The 21,557-nt window shown below is 51.6% G+C and overlaps 6 protein-coding genes across 6 annotated transcripts; all 6 read left to right on the top strand.

Annotated features, from left to right (window-relative positions):
* Positions 1–356: 356 nt before the first annotated feature.
* AYO21_04008 (hypothetical protein) lies at positions 357–5,343 on the top strand (the record flags this gene model as incomplete). The annotated part of the gene is made up of 2 exons (XM_022653981.1): positions 357–4,125; positions 4,175–5,343. 2 exons carry the CDS (start codon positions 357–359, stop codon positions 5,341–5,343), a joined length of 4,938 nt encoding a protein of 1,645 aa, XP_022513725.1.
* Positions 5,344–8,790: 3,447 nt separating this feature from the next.
* AYO21_04007 (hypothetical protein) lies at positions 8,791–9,205 on the top strand (the record flags this gene model as incomplete). The annotated part of the gene is made up of 2 exons (XM_022653980.1): positions 8,791–9,111; positions 9,161–9,205. The coding sequence occupies 2 exons, from the start codon at positions 8,791–8,793 to the stop codon at positions 9,203–9,205; spliced, it is 366 nt and encodes a 121-aa protein (XP_022513724.1).
* Positions 9,206–10,334: 1,129 nt separating this feature from the next.
* On the top strand, positions 10,335–12,635 carry AYO21_04006 (hypothetical protein; the record flags this gene model as incomplete). The annotated part of the gene is made up of 3 exons (XM_022653979.1): positions 10,335–10,823; positions 11,159–11,403; positions 11,459–12,635. The coding sequence occupies 3 exons, from the start codon at positions 10,335–10,337 to the stop codon at positions 12,633–12,635; spliced, it is 1,911 nt and encodes a 636-aa protein (XP_022513723.1).
* Positions 12,636–13,634: 999 nt separating this feature from the next.
* Positions 13,635–15,392, top strand: AYO21_04005 (hypothetical protein; the record flags this gene model as incomplete). Its single annotated transcript, XM_022653978.1, has 1 exon — positions 13,635–15,392. The coding sequence occupies one exon, from the start codon at positions 13,635–13,637 to the stop codon at positions 15,390–15,392; it is 1,758 nt and encodes a 585-aa protein (XP_022513722.1).
* Positions 15,393–15,866: 474 nt separating this feature from the next.
* On the top strand, positions 15,867–17,897 carry AYO21_04004 (hypothetical protein; the record flags this gene model as incomplete). Its single annotated transcript, XM_022653977.1, has 2 exons — positions 15,867–16,233; positions 16,291–17,897. The coding sequence occupies 2 exons, from the start codon at positions 15,867–15,869 to the stop codon at positions 17,895–17,897; spliced, it is 1,974 nt and encodes a 657-aa protein (XP_022513721.1).
* Positions 17,898–18,882: 985 nt separating this feature from the next.
* Positions 18,883–20,469, top strand: AYO21_04003 (hypothetical protein; the record flags this gene model as incomplete). Its single annotated transcript, XM_022653976.1, has 2 exons — positions 18,883–19,379; positions 19,446–20,469. The coding sequence occupies 2 exons, from the start codon at positions 18,883–18,885 to the stop codon at positions 20,467–20,469; spliced, it is 1,521 nt and encodes a 506-aa protein (XP_022513720.1).
* Between the last annotated feature and the right edge of the window lie 1,088 nt (positions 20,470–21,557).

Here is a 21,557-nt window from a genome sequence, read left to right as displayed (position 1 = left end):
ACCAATTATCGATGCAGTTCATTAGCACTCTTGGCACCCGTGTCCCACCATCCGTTTTGAGACCAGATGTAAACAAAGCGTCAAGTGAGAAACTGCAGGGTTTTCCTTCTGTCATCAACTTCCCCAGGTGTCGTTCAGTAAATTCAGACTGCCTGTCGAGTTCAATCTCACTCTTGTGGTCTTACCTACCACTGGCTACTCTTCAGGTTGTCAAAACGTCGAATTTACGATTGTCGAAGTCCCATCACCGAATCGAATGACACCTTGCGCAGACCGTTGAGGATGCGACGCAAGCCTCGAGTACGATCGGATCCAAAGCTCTTCTATGTGAAAACTGCGTCTGAATTATCTTCGGGATGTCGCACTACGCTCTTCGCCGAGCACAAACCGACAATCAATTCGTCTTTCCTCAACGGCAGACATCAGCAGCTTCCACTGCTTCGTCCGCCTACTCTGGGGCATCGAGTGCTTTTCTCCCCAGTCGTACAAGCACCGTCACTTCCACCAACTCTAGTATCTACTCTAGGGCCTCTCCAGGTCACAAGCGAGCGAACACAGTCATAGAAGAGATGACGCCTACCAGGACATATGGAGGAAACAGCAGCGTGGAAAACAGCCCTGACCATGTGTATCGCAATATCCGCCAAAGTCTGCGCCCACTTCCTCAAGCTCCATCGCCAACGTCGACAACCAAGGCCCGCCGACCGAGTCCCTACCATGTGCGAGCTCACACCATCGACCGTTTTCCTCAGGCTTCCTCCGAAGATCCGTTCGTGGACAAACATCTACATGAGCATCATCAAGAGATGCATCAACCCAGGACGCACACTCACCAAAGTGCATCAAGTCCGCATGCGAACACCTTCAAAGCCCCTGACCTCCAAGAGCTACAGAAGTCTTCTACGACCTATCTGAAAACCTTGTCAAAATTTGCCCAGGGCGGTGATGCCGAAGAATTTCGAATCGCAGCCCCTCGTCAGTCTGTCACCGGGCTACACAATCGAAGGCAGTTGAAACGCACTGACTCGGTTGCACCAGGCGCTCAGTCGATGACAAAGAATTACGGCTGGGGTGAGAGAAACTGGATGGACAAACAACGGCAATTTTTGCAGGCGTACGAATACCTCTGTCATATTGGTGAAGCGAAAGAATGGATCGAGGACATCATCAACAAGCCGATTCCACCGATTGTGCAACTCGAAGAGGCTTTGCGCGACGGAGTCACACTGGCAGAAATAGTTCAGGCATTTCATCCAGACCAGGTCCTCAGGATCTTTCGCCATCCGAAATTGCAGTTCAAGCACTCGGACAATATTGTTCTGTTTTTCCGGTTTCTCGAGGATGTCGGTCTCCCGGACCTATTTCGCTTCGAGCTGATCGATCTATACGAAAAGAAAAACATACCGAAGGTAATCTACTGCATTCATGCTCTGTCCTGGTTGCTCTACCGCAAAGGCATGGTTGACTTCCGGATCGGAAATCTAGTTGGTCAACTCGAATTTGAGCATCATGAACTGGAACAGACACAGCGAGGCCTCGACAAAGCTGGGATTAGCATGCCTAGTTTTTCGGGAATGGGCGCCAGCTTTGGTGAGCCTGAACCTGAGCCTGAGCCTGAGCCAGTGGAAACGGAAGCCGAAAGACAAGACAGAGAGTTACACGAGCACGAAGACATCATCTTAGACTTCCAGAATCAAGCCCGTGGTGCATTGGTCAGACTGCGACTAGGCGATCTGATGCAGAAGCTTTGGGACGCTGAGGAGTTCATCATCGACATCCAGTCGCGCGTGCGCGGTGACTGGGCAAGGCAAATTGCCGACTACAGGCTCCATATGCAGCGTTTCGCCACAAATCTCCAGACTGCATCCCGAGGATTTCTCGTAAGAGTGCGACAGGAAAAAAAGGCTCAGCAATGGAAATCAAGAGAAAAGGATGTTCTCAAACTTCAAAGCCTCTTTCGGGCTGGCCAAGTCCGGACCCAAACTCGTGCCGTTAAGTCACGGGTGCGAACACATGAGGCCAGTATCTGCAAGCTGCAAGGTGCCATACGTGGAGCACTCTCTAGGCGGGACGCTTTCGATCAATACGAGGCTACAAGGACAACCGAAAAAGAAGTCATGTTGCTGCAAGCTGCAGTTCGCGGGATGCTGGCCAGAACCGCACTCCATGACGATTACGCATTTCTGGAAGGCCAAAATGATGCAATCACTCATATTCAAGCTGTAGCAAGGTCGTTACTTGCAAGAGCCACTCAGAATAAGATGCAGCATGGACTGCTCAGCTCAACACCAGCATGGGTCTCGTTACAGGCCACTCTACGAGGGGGTCGAGTCCGTGCCCGACTTACTGATCTGAAGCGGTCCTTGAGATCGCAATCAGCGTCTATCAACAAATTTCAAGCGATCCTCAGAGGCGCAAATACCAGAGAAGCGTTCAGCTCGCTCAAGTTGTCCCTCTTACGACAATCGACTAGCACTATACCTTTGCAGGCTGCAATCCGTAGCTTCACATTGCGGAAGCAACTGAAAAAACAGCACCAAGATCTGGAAAGACATGCGCTTAAGCTCGTCCAGCTTCAAGCACTTTCTCGCGGAGCACTTCTAAGGATCCAAACCGGAGAATTGCTCGCGAAACTTGGTGAGACCCAGGAGGAAGCAGTTCAACTACAAGCTCTGATTCGTGCCATGCTCTGCCGTAGTCACGTCGGAGACTTGCTAAGTGAGTTGGAAATGCACGATGAATCCGTTACCGAACTGCAAGCCCTTATAAGAGCTGCCAGTATTCGCTCCCAGTTCACAGAGAAGAAGCGTTACTTCAAAGAGAACATGGAAAAGGTCATCAAGATTCAGAGCGTTGTTCGGGCAAAAATTCAGGGAAAGGCATATAAAAGCCTCACAGCCGGAAAGAACCCTCCTGTAGGGACACTGAAAGGTTTCGTGCACCTTCTAAACGACAGTGACTTTGACTTCGAAGAAGAGGTGGAATTTGAACGACTTCGCAAGACCGTGGTACAGCACGTCCGCCAGAATGAGCTTGCAGATCAGTACATCACGCAGCTAGACATCAAAATTGCTCTCTTGGTCAAGAACAAGATCACCTTGGATGAAGTTGTCAAGCATCAGCGACACTTTGGCGGCCATGTTGGTGCTCTCCTTCCAAACTCAGATATTGCTTCCAAAGATCCGTTCGATTTGAAAGCACTCAACAAGACCTCGCGCCGAAAACTGGAGCATTATCAGGAACTATTCTTCCTGCTTCAAACCCAGCCTCAGTATCTGTCGAGACTGCTCAGACGCATCAGGGAGCAAGCCACTGCGGAGAAGGAGTGTGATCGAGTCAAACATCTGGTCATGGGCATTTTTGGGTACGCTCAAAAGCGAAGGGAAGAATACTACCTTGTCAAATTGATTGCCCGGTCCATCAAAGAAGAAGTTGACTGCTCCGCATCTCTTCAGGAATACCTGCGGACAAATTCCTTTTCCAATAAGTTATTTGGAGCCTACAGCAAGTCAACCCGGGACCGCAAGTTCCTGAGAGACATCCTCGGACCCCTCGTGAAAGAGAATATCATCGACAACACTGCGCTCGATCTTGAAAGTGACCCTCTACAGATATATGTCTCCGCCATCAACAATGAAGAGCTGAGGACAGGTCGACGAAGCCAGAGAGATCCCAATGTGCCAAGGGAGGTGGCCATCCGAGATCCGGAAACTAGAGCAACATTCATTGCCCATATGCAGGATCTTCGAGATATCACGGATCAGTTTTTCCTTTGCCTGGAGGACTGTCTGCATCGAATGCCGTTTGGTGTCCGCTTCGTTGTTCAACAGACACACGGACATCTCGTTGCACGATTCCCCGGCGAGGACGCTGATTTTGTACTTCAGCTCGTGGGCCAGTGGCTGTGGCGTCACTACCTCCAACCAGCTCTGTTAGAGCCCGAGAAATTTGGTGTCGCTGATCGAGCCATGACACAAGAACAAAAACGGAATCTCGGGGAGATAGCAAAAGTGTTGAACCAGGCCGCCTCAGGTCGTGAGTTTGGCGGCGACAACATTTATCTGCAACCCTTGAACAATTATGTACGCGAGTCTATCAGTCGATTCGCGGCGATCTGGAGTCATGGTAAGTTGATCAGTCCCGGTTGAAGTTCTTCAAGCTAACCCGTGGGTAGTAATATCAATACCGCCAGCAGAGGAGCACTATGATATTGACGAATTCAACGATCTCTATGCGAAAACAAAACCGACCCTGTACATCAAAATGGCTGATATCTTCTCCATCCACAAGCTGTTGTCCCAAGAGATCAGTTCAACATGTCCAAACCAGGACGATGTTCTCCGCGACATCCTGAGGGAATTGGGTAGCGTCCAGAGCAATGAGAGCGAACTCAGGGGTGTGAGCTCCAGCGAGATCAGCCTGACATTGAGCCCCAAACTACTCAATTCGGAAGATCCAGACGCGGATGTAAAAACTCTATTGACCGAAACCAAACGATGCGTCCTCTATATTATCCGAATACAATCAGGGGCCAACCTCCTTGAGATACTGGTCAAACCAATCACACCAGAAGATGAGGAAAAATGGGAGACCTTAGTCAATGATGAACTCGGCGCTGGGAACGGACGGCGTGGTGCTTATACCGACGTGCACAATCATCTCGACATCAGTTCACTGTCATATCCCGACCTCAAACGCATTGCTTTGGAAAACATCTTGCAGCTAGAGTCCATTGGTAGATTGACACGGGCCAATCAGTACCAAGATCTTCTCAACGCCATCGCTATTGACATTCGAACAAAACACCGGCGAAGACTGCAACGACAGCGTGAACTTGAGAATGTGAAGACCACCCTAGCACGACTGAACGAGCAAGCATTGTATCTCGAGCAGCAGCTGAAGACTTACAACGACTACATTGAACAAGCCATGGTGACTCTACAGAACAAGAAGAGCAAGAAAAGGTTCGTGATGCCCTTCAGCAAGCAATGGGAACACGAACGCGAGCTCCAGCGTTCTGGGCGATCCTTCAAATTTGGCTCGTACAAATACTCGGCGCGAACTCTGGCGGACAAGGGCGTGCTCGTCCACTGGCGTGGCTACAATGAACGGCAATGGGACCGAGTGGACTTGACCTTCTCTTCGAACGAAGTCGGCGTCTTCACCATTGACGGCAGCTCAGGGAACATGATGATCCCGGGAGCCAATGCTCAAGTGCCGCTCGACGATCTTTTACAGGCGCAGTTCAACAACACGCAATTCATGGAGTTCTTTGAGGGAGCACTGCGAGTCAATGTCAACTTGTTCTTGCATCTGATAATGAAGAAGTTTTATAATGAATGAGTGATGACAGCATGCGTTTGCATTCCTACAGACACATTCGGGGGTTGGATTGGGCGCTCCTTGATGGAGGTCCTGTTGGAAAGTGAGGAGGACCACATGGGCAGTGATATGGTAATTGGCATTCTAAGCAACAGAACTGGGTTCAGCCTTGTAAAGTGTGCCACAGCCTTGTTACAAGGCCAGTGGTTATCTCGAAGTCACATGAGCATAGAATAAAAAGCCAATCAATGTAGTAATTTTGCTGTTGAAGCCTACGATGAGCACAGAGAGGCTCTTGCACTCTGTCTCCTTCCCATATTTTCTTCATGAGCCCATATGAGCCAAGGTCAAGTCAGTTTCCCCGAACTTCAAGTTGTTGTCTAGCGCTCTCAGAAGAAATGTCTTTCCAAGCAGCACAAATCTCAGCACTGGTGCACATCTGTATCCAGGAGCCCCTCCAAAGACAACTTCTAATCGATGCCATCCATTGTTGGTAAGCTCAGCAGCAGGATCTGTCGCAGATCTCGGGATCCAGCCTCCCATATTCCAAGGCGAATAGAGGTGGACAGCAACATATGGCTCCAGCGAACGTTTGACGAATCGAGAGCGCAATGTCCGAGTCCTTTGACCGCATCCGCCCTTCTTCTCCCGTGTACATTGGAATCCTGCGATCCCTCGAGCTTTGTGGCAATGACGTTGTTCCTTCAAAGGAGGCCAAAAACGTCCGGCATTAGATCTGAGCGTGGGAGAGATGATTCGTCATACTGGATCCATACCCTGTGCACGGTCGCAGGATCGAGAGACTGGATACACCACGCTACGAAGGGTACACGGATCGACCGTCTGTGCGGATCAGTATGAGGAAAACATGTGGTCGATCTCTCGGTTTTTCTGACAAAAGAACGGGACTGGAGGTGACGAAAGCGCCGGCGCACCGCACATCAGCGCGCAATGCATGCACCACCCACACCAACGACGACCAACCTCGGAGAGAGTACGTGATCGGAACGTTAAACACGCACGAAAGAGAAGGCCAAGGGAGGTTATACTTTGGCGCACGGCCGGTGACGATCCTGCCGTTTCCTGCCACACCTGTCTGCCAAGTTGTCATCAGCTTTTGCTAGGAGTGGAACTCTTCAAATGGTTCCGTGTTTGGTGACGATGATGATGATGATGCAGGGCACAGACGCAGGACGCCGTGTCCTCTTTGACGCACGGCCGCTTCGCATTTTGGTCGGCCGATGCCCCGGTCTTGAGCTGCTGAGATACAATGCTTGCTCGTTCAGCTACCAGAGCGGTTCTGGAGAGAGAGAGAGAGACAAGAAATCCACCTAACCAAGCAAAGGCGCTTTCTTTCTTGGTTCGTTGGGCTCGAAAGATCTTCTGTCTTGGTTACCCGGACCGTGAAAGCTGCCTCTCTGCTTAGACGCAAGCTCTCCTCCTTCTCCAGAGCTAGTATGGTTCTTGAATCTTATACCTCCTCATACACCGTAAAAACGTATCTAGTCCAATCAGGACGAGACACAGCTCTGGTTTAATGGTGTGGAGTCAGGAATTCTTTCAAACCGACTCGCTGGCTCCCGGGCCGCGGCCAAAGTGTATCCAGCTGTACCTACCCATAGTATACCGCAGCTACCGCAGAAGCTGATCGGCGGCTGGGATTTTGGGGGGTGTTTGAAGGGTTCACCGAGCCAGGACCGAGTATGATGAGCCTACCAAAGCACCGAGCAAAGGGTGATCGACGAGGACAACCTTCAAGCCCGTCCTTTATCCTTTTTTGCAACAGTCGCAGATCCTGGCCTCATTCGCTACAGCGAGAGTCAGGTCCATTACTTGGGGGGATTAATTCATCGGACCACGTTTGGGGCTGCTGGTCGTTTCCCCTCTCTTCAAAGAATAGGAATCGTCAATAATCCGGTGTGGTACAATACAGAATTCGCTTTTACAGAGTGGAGGTCCTTTTTGACGTCTGAGGAATTGTTTTCCGGATAATCTCTCCGGTGGTTAACGTTCTGAAATAGACGCCGGAAATGCAAGCTACAGTCAGGTACCCGAGTTTGTGCGGTGCAAGCTCCCCTCGTATTATCGTACCTACTCTGAAGAACGGTGATTCAGTCAGGTGCAGAAAGAAAGGCCCACCACCCACCACCCACTCTCCTCAGTTCCCGCTACATTCGGTTGCCGGCGTAACCTGATCAAGTACTCGGTAGTCGAAAAAGAGACTTGGGGAAACCCAAGTTGGGGACAGGTAGTTCAGGGAACAAGGACCTTTTGGATCTGTCCTGTCATACGATGAGATACAAATCCACCACGTGTGAACTAGTACTCGTATTTTGGGAAAACCAAGCCCCAAACAGTGCGACGGAGCGCGAACTCGAGATTGGATTATTATTACGAGGGGTGGACATGTCATGAGACTCGCAGAGGAAATTGTATTTTACAAACCACCACGAGTCACGAGGAACCAAAAAAAAGTGGACAGAGAGAGAGTTTGTGCGATGCTTAGCGAAGGGTTGGCTTGGGGCTGGACTGGCCGCCAGGCAGATGGTACTGGTATGTCCTGGGGATGGAATCCGTCCTGACAGCTTTCTTGATCACCCCCTTTTTTCCCCTGGAAAATTTCCTGGAAGAATGCATGGGGATGGATTCCGCGGGATTTCCAGACGCGTGTTGGACGCGAGTTAGCTGTCTGTCCTCCGTGTGTGACATAGGGCATTCGTACACCAGATATAATATGCATGATGTCAATGGGAGGTTCCATAGGAAGAATGTGGGCTGGGCTCTGATGGATTCAGGACCCGTCGATAAGGTGCTACCGTTAGACAGGCTCTCCTATGAGGTCTCACCCTTTGGACCTGTCGCTTTGCCATGTCTGGATATCTGGGGGAACTATCGAATCGGAAGCGAAGTCGATCAGAAGTGAAGTGACGTGTTAGAGCCTCGACGCTTGACAAGGTGGAGAGCTCGGTTGGAGCTACGAATAGCTCGTGGACCAAAAAGTTGGTATCGGCTCGTTAAGCCTGATCCCCCCTTGCATTGGAATGCCTGAAACTGTCGAATCATGGTGTGTATGACCTCCCTCGCACTCAGGGGTACCACCATCATGCGAGCGCGGTTTCTGCAAATCCCCGGTGACACTCCATGTGATATAACCGATAGTCGAGTGGGTAACATGCTTGAGAAAGGCTGTCGCGGGAGGGTGAGATGGTTCATCCCCGACCAGTCTTGTATAGCTGTTGGGCCGGACGGAAGTAAGCGGAAAAGATCAAAAGGATAGGAATAGCCGTTAGAATACGACACATGGACGTCTTCTTCCTTTACTTCTTTGAACTGTCTTTCATCCAGCTCGTGACCGAATATAGCTCCACAGGAATGGTGGGATAGGTGTATACCAATCTTGTTCTCTCTCTTTCCCATACATCAAATATCTACCGAGCCGCATTACTTTTTGTCAGCGATTTCCACGCCATGGCGCATCACCACAGAAACCCATCAATAGCATCTTCTACCAAGACTGTCACGCCGACAGACAGCTGGGAGTCGTACTTTGACTCGTGGAGGTTGGAGGATGGCGACGTGTCCGACATGGCACCACCCCCTGCGCCCACCATTATTGAACCGTTGATAGTAGATGACGAACTCTACCACCCGGAGAGCCTCCTGAACGCCCGAATCCAGCTGGATCGCAACCTGGGTTTGGATCTGGACAGGGATTTCCAGGAGTATCACCACGACTACCGGGACAGGTGCTCGCCCAAGGTGTTTGGGAGATTGAACGATGCCAACCCGGTCAACAAACGGCATGCGATTTGCGTTTCCAACCGACGGGCAATGGCAGCGGGATATTGTCAAGGCCACAATCGAAGAGATCGTCGCCCAGTGACAGTGTCAACTCCAATCGACACTCGACCTGATGACGTTGATCGGACGGCAAATATGGGGAGGACCCAGCCTCGCCAGCCATTCGCGGCAAGGCAGGAGGAGAACAGCAGATCTGGCCATGCGTGCCATGGCGGTTTTGCGAGGAGGACCCTGCATCGGCGTCGATCGGAATGTCGTTTGGAGAGCTCAAGCACCAAAAGGCCACACAGGGCACTGCAGCGCAAGGAACATTTCAATGGAGGCTTGGGGAACCCACAGCGAGCGGAGCCACCTGTAAGTTATTTTGTTGTTTGCCCCTGGTGTGCGGTCGGGCCCCCTCTTGATGTGCCCTGGACAACTGCCCACGGGTATGATCTCATCACTTTCCCCTACCTACGCCACCCTCCCACGCCCATCCCCTGTCATGCCTCATCTGAAAGCCAGTGCGCCCCCTATTACGCAGCAGCGGCACCACTGGGAAGTACCACTGCCACCAACTGGTACCTATTTCGCTAGCTGCTTAGCTACATCTTTTACCTGAAGCCTTACATTCTTCGGGGTCATTTTTGCCCCTCCAACCACCTCCTCCGTCGTCACCCATCCGTCACTGACTCTGTTGTCTGCGCACCACCTCACCACTGTTCCCCTTCCGTTCCTTTCCAAGTTTCCCTCTCTTACAATCCAAACCATCTACACTCCCACCTCATCACCTCTCTCCTTTCAAAACCACACCAGCATATCTCTCACTCTGCTTCTACCTCACCACATCTCATTTTCGTTTCTTCGTTTACGCCTGATACGCCCCGCGTACATTTCCCCTCTCCCCGCCCCGCTTCCACTTCGCATCAGCCATCTCAAAAAACCAAGACCGGTCATTGGCACTTCACCTTATTCCGTCAAAGCTGCGTTCCGCTTATCCTGCTGCTGAATCATCCACTTCGCCGTTTCCTGCAACCACCGAAAATCTGGGCCCCGGGACCCTGCCTACTACTGCCTCCTGCCTACTGCCGTGAACTTTTTCTTCCATCTCGCAACCTCTTGTGTTACCCGCTGGCACCGACCGCAGTCTCTCGAGATTTCTTCCACCACTTCCTTCTTCTCTCCTCATATCGCCGCCCTGTGCGTTGATCTGCACAGGACCATTGGCTAAAATGAGCACCATTCAGAACCTCAAGAACTTTATACGTCATGGGAAGCAAGCCCGTGTTGCCGACCCTCCCCGCGATCATCCCACCACCAACGTCTCTACAGTTCACGCTCAACAACAGAAGTATCACCACGGCGTCAGCGAACCTATAGGCAACCATCACAGACAGCAACAGCACCATCAAGTCCAACCTCAACCTGGTGAATATTCCGTCGCTGGCGGCGACAATCGAAATGTGGCTGCTCAAGCCGGAGCTGCCGCAGCCCACGCTGCGGGCAAGAACCAGAAGATCCAGGCAGATATCGAAGCCATTGTTGCCGAGGAGAGGGAGAAGGCCAGCAAGATGCCCCGCTATCCTGGTCTGGAACGGTTCATCCTGGTCGAAAAGATGGGAGACGGCGCTTTCAGTAACGTCTACAAGGCCAGAGATACCCAGACCGGAGACGAGGTCGCCATCAAGGTGGTCCGTAAGTTCGAAATGAACTCGAATCAGGTATGCCGGGAGTCATGGGACACTGCCATGTCTCGGAAGCTTTCCCTTCCCCTTCCTTGCCCACGCCCTAGCTCTGTCGTCCCTCGAATTGCACATCTCCCCCCTTATCTCTTTCTACCGTTCATTTCCTTCTTTAAAACCAGCTTCAAAACCAACCTCTTCTAACCTAGGGCGATGCTCACCTTCATCCGAACTTCAAAAAACAACCAAAGGGCGTGGAGGTGCGCACTTCCACCTTATCCGAACCTCCCTCTTACCACATACACTCTGACCCAATTGACGCATTCAAAACACTCCTAGCCTCCGTCCGAATAAAGACTAACCTCTTGTTATAGCGAGCCAATATCCTCAAAGAAGTCCAAATCATGCGCCAATTGGACCATCCCAATATCGTGAAGCTCATTGACTTTTCCGAGTCCCGGCAGTACTACTATATCGTTCTCGAGCTGTGTCCGGGTGGCGAGTTGTTCCACCAGATTGTCCGCTTGACCTACTTCAGCGAAGACCTAAGCCGACATGTCATTACTCAGGTCGCCAATGCCCTGCTATATCTACATGAAGAGACCGGTGTGGTCCATCGGTACGTATTGGGACCGTAGTGGCGGGTTTCACGGGAGTAGCTAACCTCGTTCTAGCGACATCAAACCAGAAAATCTTCTATTTTATCCCATTCCATTTATTCCAACTCGCAATCCCAAACCCAGAGGGCCCGAAGACGAAGAAAAAGCCGATGAGGGAGAATTTATTCCAGGTGTCGGTGCTGGCGGTATCGGCCAAATCAAAATTGCCGATTTTGGTCTTTCCAAGGTGATATGGGACTCTCAAACCATGACACCTTGCGGTACAGTCGGCTACACTGCCCCTGAGATTGTCAAGGATGAACGCTACAGCAAGTCGGTCGATATGTGGGCTCTTGGTTGTGTGCTGTACACCCTACTTTGCGGGTTTCCTCCTTTCTATGATGAGTCGATCCAAGTCTTGACGGAAAAGGTCGCCCGGGGTCAATATACCTTCCTATCACCTTGGTGGGACGATATTTCGAAATCAGCACAAGACCTAGTGTCACATCTTTTGACCGTTAACCCCGACCGTCGCTATACCATTCAAGAATTCTTGAACCATCCCTGGATTCGGAATACTAACGAGCCCACCTATGCTGCTGCAGATGCACCACCTCTCGCAACACCTTTGTATGTTCGCCAGAAGGAGATCGCCCAAGCGGGCAACCTCCCTGCTGACTTCCTCACCACACCCAATACACCGGGAGCAAAGCGAGCAGACTTCCGATCGCCTGGAGCTGTCAACCTCCGCGAAGTATTTGACGTTGGTTATGCCGTGCACCGACAGGAGGAAGAAGCCAAAAGGAGAAAGAACTTCAAGCAAGGCTACCGAGGAGCAGGAATGCCTGGTGGACTAAATCCTCTAAATGAAGACGAAGATGATGAGGACGAAGATTACGAAGAAGAAGTATCCAGCAAAGTGCCGAAGAATCAGCAGCCAGCCGACGTGTCGAGTATGGAAGCCAAGATGCGTCAAACCAATCTCGGAACGCAACCCTCTGCCGCAGCCCAAGCACGCGCAGCAGCAGCACCTGCCAGAAGCCAACATCATAATACTCAGCAGGAGCAGAGAGGATATGGCCAGCATAGCGCAGCAGTGGCGGCGGCAGCCAAGCAGAGCGTTGGGCGGCGGAACAAGCAGCCATTCGAATTGAGTCTGGACAACTCCACGTTGCTAGGCAGGAGAAACAAAATGGTAGCAGCCAACCCGAATGAGCCATCTAAATTGAGAGAGGAGCTGAGTGTGAGATGACGTGAACACGACGGAAGACAAATTATTGGAAAGCCAGACGGCAAGAGGACGCTTCCGGGCATTCACGCCACCTTCATACACTCTGTCCCTCCTTGCGCACCAGAATATCCAACAAGCCCATGGGCAAGAAAAGGAATGTGAGCGAGCGTTTAGTTATGCTTTGTCGATTTTTGTGCATATGGAATGGAACTGGAAGCAGCACGGCTGCGGGAGAAGGACGACTCGCAACCTAATGAACGGTTCTAGAAATGAATGCGACATGACACAACAGAAACCACTCGCATTTTGCTCTACCTCTTTCTTTTACTTTCTCTGCCCTGTGCAGTTGTTTTGTTTCTAGTCTCGTGGATTTCCAGCAGCCTCATGGACAAGACAGTGACATAGACGACAGTACGAGTGTGCATCGCTCGATAAATGTTAAACGTACGACATCATGTACGAACACCAAGTACGAGGTACGGATGGCCTCTCCACACAGAGCTTCGGCTTCCCCTCATTCATTCGTTCTCCAGCGCTTTTTCTCTGTTGTTACCCACAGCGCTCGAGTGCGCTCGCTAAACACCCTCGCAGTTGCTCTCCACACACAGCACATCACAAGTCAACATTTTGTTTCGATGATCACTGCGTCCTAGTTGAGAGATCCACCTCCACACAAAAGTTGAGAGCGGATATGACCGATTTCGCTCATCAGGCTTTTCCTTTCTACAATGGCCTGGTTCGGTTTTGGTACGACAACCGCCTCTTCGTCTTGCACCTTTTCTTCTTTGCTCGTCATCTGCCCTGTCTTGCCGCCACAGCTCGACTCTGTTGTCATTGCAGAAATTTTGAAAGATATCAGTCAAATCAGATAAATACATATTGGCGGACTCTTTGGTTGGGATTTCCCCTCTACATTTCTCATAAAATTACGCCGACCACCCAAGATCAATTCTAATAGCTGATCTCCGACGACAATCAACTACCATAAGACTTCACCCTTCCCCCAAAAGAGTACAGTCCATGACCTTCGATCACTCCAAAGAACAACAACAAGCCCACGGAGCTCCCCGGGGTCAACAGAGATTGCCTCCCGAGGCAAATCGTCTTTCGGATACTCATCCATCTCCACCACAATCACCATGCTCAAGCCCCGGTAGGGCCAGGTCGGGCTCCCTGACACCCAGCCAGAACCTCGAAAAAGAGTCATGGAAGGACAGTGAGCAAACTCTCGGTGCATTCACCACTCCAATTGGAGGAGATGCAGAGGTAGCCGAGAAGCAACCGGGTTATATGGCTGTCAGGGAGACTAAAGAAACTCATGAAATCACTGAAATTCAACGATCCGATCTCGGGTTGCGGCAGACCCCATCCGCGGCACCATCAATAGCTGCAGCACCATTCGCATCTTATTGTTGTGGCCTTGAACAGTCGCATAGTCATGATGCTTCCGGGAAACCACGAGCCAGATCATCCTCACAGGCGTCAAGTTCCAGAACACCGACACTGCACGAGGTGCCCAGTGAATTGGCGACTGCCAGTCGGGTCTCTACCGATGCTTATGGCAATACTTATCCAGAGGGAGGCAGAGACGCGTGGTTATGTGTGTTTGGCTCTTTCTGCGGCTTGATGAGTGCGCTGGGAATGATGAACACGTTGGGAACATACCAGGCATATCTTTCCACACATCAACTGCAAAGCAAGAGTGAGAGCACCGTTGGCTGGATTTTCGGCATCTACGCCTTCCTCTCCTTTCTCCTGGGCATGGAGATTGGGCCAGTGTTTGACGCCAAAGGGCCTCGTTGGTTGGTATTTGCTGGGTCTGTTTTCATGGTCGCCTCGCACCTCCTGATGGGAGTGTGCACGGAGTACTGGCACTTCCTGATTGTTATAGGCATTGTCGGTGGAATTGGGACATCTTTGGTGTTCACGCCCGCCATCGCCGCGGTTGGCCACTACTTCCTGAGGAAAAGAGGCCAGACTACGGGACTGGCTGCCGCTGGCGGGTCCATGGGTGGGATCCTGTTCCCGCTGACACTCCAGGCACTATTTCCCAAAATCGGCTGGGCGTGGTCGACTCGAGTCAGCGCCTTGATCAACCTTGTTCTCCTCATCTTTGCCAACTTGTTCATCAGATCACGGCTCCCGCCACGCAAAGCCACCAAGGAAAACATTCTCCCCGATGTCCGCATCTTTCGGGACCCGGTCTTTGCGTTGACCACCGCAGGGGTCTTCTTCGTTGAATGGGGTCTTTTTGTCCCTCTTACCTATCTGAGCAGCTATGCCCTGAGCCACGGCGTCTCGACCTCGTTCTCATACCAGATCATCGCAATCCTGAACGTCGGTTCATGTTTTGGTCGATATTTTCCAGGTTTTATTGCTGACAAGGTCGGCCGGTTCAACGCCATGGTTGTGACCATCTTTTTGTGCATGGTGTCGACGTTGGCGTTCTGGCTTCCGGCCAATGGATCCATTGCACTGATCATCGTCTACGCACTCGTGTTTGGGTTCGCTTCCGGCTCAGGAATTTCGCTGACACCCGTCTGCGTTGGACAGCTGTGCAGGGTCGAAAATTATGGACGGTATTATGCTACCTGCTATACTCTGGTGTCCTTTGGCTCCCTGACCGGCATTCCGATTGCGGGACAATTGGTGACGGCGTGCAAGGGGGAGTATTGGGGGTTGATTGCATTCACCAGTTGCAGTTATGCGGCGTCGTTGATCATGCTAACGGCGGCAAGAGTGGTGGGCGCTGGATGGAGTATAAAGGCCATATATTGAATGAGATGACGATAATGACATTGGAAACCAGCTTATAGAAATATGATATGGCGATGAAAGAGGATATAATGACGGATTGGCTGACAGAACGATGCCATCTTCATAGAGTCTAATGTCTATATGAGATCTTATATAAAAAACAACCAAGAGACACAGAAGATTAAATGCTCAGCATAAAAGCCCCCCGGATTTGCTAAACGATAAATAAGGATGGCGAGGCAGTTTCACAGTTTCTGTCACAAGAATTGGGGGCCAGAAAATCCCGCGGCGAAGCAACTTTTTCCATCTCGGCTTTTCTCGTCTCTTCTCATCTTTGTACTCGGTACAAGACCACAATTTGTGCCCAAATCGTACCACAGACTCCAGACAAGGTCGCTGGTGTGAAACCTGCCAAAAGTCTACGGCCGGAATCCGGTCTATTCAATTGAGGGCGAGGGTCTTGCCGGCCATGCGAGGCACACTCCGACGCTGACAATGGACGACCGCGGATACATTTTAGACGGCGATGCCACTGCGCAGGATGTCTACAGCACCCTCCATGGCGACGAGATCCGCACCTTGTTACTCGCTCCAGGCGATAAAGGCAGCCCTATCCACTGTGAGCTGCAGGTGGTACCGTCTCCCAAAAGTACTCAATTCGAAGCCCTGTCCTACGTCTGGGGGGAAACCATCCCCTCCAAAATCATCTCGTGCAACGGCTTTGACTTTCCCGTCACTGAGTCTCTATATACGGCGCTTTCTCATCTGCGGTACCCGGATGCCTGGAGAAGACTATGGGTGGACCAGCTCAGCATCAATCAGAATCAAGGAGAGGAGGTGATGAAACAAGTTGGATTAATGGGTATGCTCAGCCGACCTGCTCGTTGAATGACCCTTCTGCGTGCTTATACCGACCCAGGAAGTCTGTATTCCTCTGCGTGCCGTGTCATTGTCTGGCTCGGCAGGTATGACCAGAAGATGGCTCTGGCCTTTGAACTGCTCCAGGAGACCTCTCTGAGTTTGAGTCTGGTGCGATCCGACTTTCTGAACTCGTCAAGTGGTCCCTCGACGCCGCGAACAAGATCCCTCACACCACGGGGCACGTCCAAGTCTCCCCGAATGTCGCGGTATCCCAGCCGTGCATCGGGCTCGCGGGAAAGCCTCAGCAGCCTCTCCTCCTCAACCTCTAGCCTCAATAGCTTGTCGTCTCCCCGGCCCAAGAATCGACGGCATAGTACTCCTCCCACGTTGAAGCACGCACTGTCGATTTTTCAACATGTGTACTTCACGAGGAAGTGGACATTCCAAGAAATCATTCTGGCGAATGCCGCGATCGTCTGCTGTGGCGACCTCGAAATGGCATGGAGTGACTTGTCTCTTTGGTACTTTCATTATGCTTCCAAACTGCGCAGCTCGAGTCTCTTGTACGACTCGGACGGCTTCTTTGAAAATATCCTGACCGTTAGAAACGAGCTGGAAAAAGGCACACTGAAGCTGAGTAAGTTACTCATGCTGACTAGGCCACGGACGAGCACGAAACCCGAAGACGCCGTCTATGCGTTACTGGGCTTGATGCCTGATCTGCTCGAGGCTTTGAAGTCAAGACCGGGAATTCCGCAGTCTTCAAGGACGGTATCTTCCCAGGAGGAGGATTTATTTTACCTCTATCTGAAGGTCTTTCTGCACTGCATCGACAACGAGCATGACTTGGCGATCATCAGTGCCGCTGGCAGATACAGGACCAACATTCCAGGAGCCTGGCCAGGCTGGTTACCAGACTGGAGACAATCCCTGCCGCTTCGACCCTTGATCCTCACGGACTCTACAGATCTCGATTCAGAAGATGCCTTTAGCGAAGGCCCAGCCAAAGCTGCCTCCTCCATATCGCAAGCTGGGCAATCGCCTATCTACAGGTTGAACCTCCTGCCAGGTTTGACAGCATCCTCGATTCCAGCCAAAGCCTTTCTGACGGTATTCGGTGTCCGAATTGGCTGTCTGATTACGCGTTCGCTGTCTTGGCCCAGCGTCTTCCTCGTTGCCGACTCGCTGGCCCAGACTTTGTTGAGCAGCAGAGCCGACGGAAACCAATTCACTCAGCCACTTGCCTCCCTCGCACCAACATTTTCCAACAAGCAGCAAAAATCAAGCCACGCAGCACATTATGGGCTCGAACAGGGCTATGCGGCATCTTTGTTGCAGGAGTCACTTGGAAAAGGCGCGCAATGTCATTCTGTAAGGACCTCGGCCATGTTGGAGTCTGGAGATTGGCTCTGCGCCTTCAGAGGTGGGAATGTGTTGTACGCTGTCCGCCCGGTAGATCATTCTCTTGATGTCTACCAAGCAAGTGCGACGTCGGTGAGGAGAGGGAGATTATTGGGTCATTCTAAACCTCCAACAGCCTCACTCGGCAACCCACTGCGCCAGCGTACCAAATACTTGTTCCTTGGCGAATGCTCGGTGCACGGCCTCAATCCAGGCGAGCTCCTAGCCCATCAAGAAGAAATGATGGAATTTGAGTTGACATGACTTGAGCGCTAGACCCATCCACTTCTAACAGTCTCGACGGTGCATGTGGTGGTGTCTGAGCTACTGGTTGTGGGTGGCACATTTCATTTGTGAACCCCTGAAGCAGGAGAAAACGATACACATGACATGAAACCAGGAGAGCTTTTCATATGTCGTCACGAGGATTGTCTGCAATTCGAGTTCGTCCAATGCGAGGCCTCAATTCCGGCCAACGGACCAATCACAGCACGCCGTGGCCTTGCAGCGTCAAATCATTCCGGCCAGGCGAATCATGTCGTCGCATTTACGAAGTCCAGAGCGTATCGAATTCCGGCCTCTAGCAATTTCTTACTTAACAGCATTGAGTTCAGGGAGGGGTCAACGGTGGGCTTCTCCTTCTCAACTTCCATTTGGACTCGTGACCGGCGAGCTCTTTGCCCTCCGGCTGGTCCTTCGTCCGCCGCAACCTATATCATGAGGATTCATGAGCACTTGGCCACAACCGCAGACCCAAAACCATACGAAGAGCGATACCAACGTATCAAAACCTCTGTTTACTATCAGACGATACTGGCACAAACCACAGAGCAATTGAAAACACTATACATCGTCCTTGCACTGGATACAGTCAGTGCCAAGACGAGGCTGTCGGCCCCCTGCATGACTTTGTCTGCTTCACCAAGCGGCCAAGGTCACGAATGAGTTCGGATACGGCTATCTGGTCCTGATATATCTCCGCCGTGATGGAATTTGGTGGACTTGTCTCACCGCAACAGTCGCTCTTCTCCTAACCATTTGGCCGGAAGTTATTCCGGCCAAGGGGCATATAAGCAACTTGCCCTTCCCGCAGAAATGAGAGGATGTGTCGTGTGTGTATGTGGACTGCAGGCTCTCCTGTCACGTTTTTCTCCGCCGCTCAGCTATTATACTGCTCACTTGGGCTGCGCTAGCAAGGCTACACCATCTATTCAATCCCTTCAATACTCTACCAAAGAGGTCTCTCATCATGACTTACCTTAACGACTCACCACCTCTTCCTCCTCTTGCAGCTCTCTTTCCTCACATCCGATCTGACGCTGGAAGCCTCCCACGCTCTGCAGACCCCTTTACTGTTACAACCGGTACTGGATTCCTCCCTTGCCGATCACCCTTGCTTCGCCTGCCCGCACAATTCGATGCCCTGTCAGACATTCTCGACGACATGCCAATCGTCAAAGCAGACAAGTCACCAGGCCTGCTGGCCACGTTCAAACTCGGCCCTCTTATCGACTTGGGTGCCTTACCAGACTTGACCTCTTGCGTGGACAACTTGCGGACCAGCACTGGTGAAGTCGACCTCGAAGCCATAACTGCCGTGTTCAGGGACTATAGCTTTCTGGCCAGCGCGTACCTGTTGGAGCCCTGTTGGGAGACATGGTCGAAAGACCACGAGGCTGGGTATGGGTTGGGCAGAGCTGTCCTGCCAGCATGCATAGCCTCACCGCTCGTGAAAGCCGCAGACATGTAAGTATCACTGCCAGCAATGTGCTCTAGCCTACCGACTTGTACTTACCCCTCATTCTCATTTAGTCTTGATATCCCACCGTTCATGTCCTACGCTGCGTCATATGCACTATATAACTACTCCCTTGCCAATCCCAACCTCGGCGCCAGTGTATATGACAATCTCCGCCTCATCCGCGCATTTGAACGCGGACTCGACCCGTCAAGCTCAGAAGCGGGCTTTATCCTTACCCACATCCACATGGTTCAAGAGACTGGGCCCTTGATTTCTGGCGCGATCGATTTGCTCTGGACCATAGAAAACTCCCCCAATGAGGTACCTCTGGCGATCTCTGCGTTCCAAACCATGCTCTCGGCCATGAGTCGCATCGAATCTCACATGGAACAAATGTGGACTCACTCCCTGCCCAATGACTATCTCTCGTACCGCACATTCATCTTTGGAATCACGTCGCAGTCCATGTTCCCCAACGGGGTGATCTACCAAGGAACCCACTACGGAGACTCCAAACCTCTGTATTTTCGCGGTGAATCCGGCGCCAACGACAGCATCATCCCACTACTAGATCATCTGCTGGAGATTCCAATGCCCAGCAATCCGCTTACAGAGATCCTCAGGGATTTCAGGAGTTACCGACCCAAGACCCACCGAGAATTTCTGGCGTGGGTCATGAGTAAAAGCGCCGAGGTGGGTGTGAGGCAGTACTGTACCCATCACGGTTCATCGCAGGACAACATGGGCACCGACGCCCTGCTGTTGCCGACCCTCTACCTCAAATTGCTAGAGCACGTGCGCAGCTTCCGCTGGCGTCACTGGCTGTTTGCGAGGGAGTACATCATCAAGCGCTCCTCGCACCCGACCGCCACGGGAGGCTCTCCCATTGTCACGTGGTTGCCGAATCAGTTGTTTGCCGTCATGGACATGATGGAGGAGGTTTACGCTAAAAGCGGACTGAAGAAGGTGGTCGATCAGGGGGTGGAAGAAACGACAGAGTCAAAGATGGTCAGGGAGATGATGGAGAATGTGTCCACCCAGAGGGACAAGCTGGACAAGGAGGTCAAGAAGTATTGTGCGGAAAGGGGCGCTTGAGGCGAGGAAGCGTGGATATCTTGTCGTCGGCTCAAGCCTCTAACAAAGTTATGAACTTGGGGGGAGAGGGAGGGGTCGCGTCGCCACCACAAACATGAAGGGTACTGTGAGTGACGGCAACGACAGTGACTCAAGAGGCCGCTGTGAGTCCATAGCAGCAGTGAAGACACAAAACCTTGTGACTCCCCAACCAAAATCCATAATAACAACATTGACAGTGAATCACTCCGTGACAACACTTGTTCTCGGCGCCGAGTCTCGCCGAGCCTTGCCGAGCCTTTTCGCCCGGGTTTTTATTTTTCCGCCCCACTCCACCCCACGGGTAGAGGTGCTAGTGATGGTCAACCCCGTGTTGTTCACAGCCTTGTCACAGAATTAACGCTGGAATTGGTGATACGACTTCGGATACATCGGTTTTCGTGCCAAGGAGACACATAAATCTGGAGATGGGACGAACGTTGGTGACATGAATCCGTTAATACTCGCTCGGCCTTCCTGCCTTGTTTCTCCCCCCAGAGGGGTATAAATATCTGTGAGTCTGCTCGACAAATCAAACTTTCTTTCCTGGTCATCATCATCATCATCATCATCATCATCATCATCATCATCATCATCATCATCATCATCAACATCTGCATGATCATGGTCATTGTCAAGATGGTGCTCAACATGAGCATCCATAAGACCCTTGTGCCTGTCCATACCTAGACAATGGGATGTCAGTCTTGTGCAGACATTCAGGACACACACCATCCTCCCAAGCACAGCAATGACAGTCCCTGGACCTGAGGCTTCCAGCTCTTATTCACAACAAGTCTCACAGCAACAGCTTCCGTCTTTGTGCATGACAATCCATTCACGGTCTTTGTCTTGATATATCGGGACAAAGACAGACCCACCACGATTGGCATGCACTCCTGCACCTGCAAGATGTGATTTGTTCCTTGCTTGGACCGATTTGAGGCCAGAGACCTCGGAATGCAGGAGCCCATGTCAACGGTTCCGCCTCAAGCTCTGTATGTTGGTCCGTGGCAAGAGTGTTTGCCTGCAAGTGTTGTGTCGACCTTGACACTCCGGTCTGCTGATTT

The sequence above is a fragment of the Fonsecaea monophora genome (assembly GCF_001642475.1).
Source record: "Fonsecaea monophora strain CBS 269.37 chromosome Unknown Scaff21, whole genome shotgun sequence".
Lineage (NCBI taxonomy): Eukaryota > Fungi > Ascomycota > Eurotiomycetes > Chaetothyriales > Herpotrichiellaceae > Fonsecaea > Fonsecaea monophora.
Note: the sequence above shows the minus strand (reverse complement) of the source record. Positions and strands in the feature narration are given on the sequence as shown.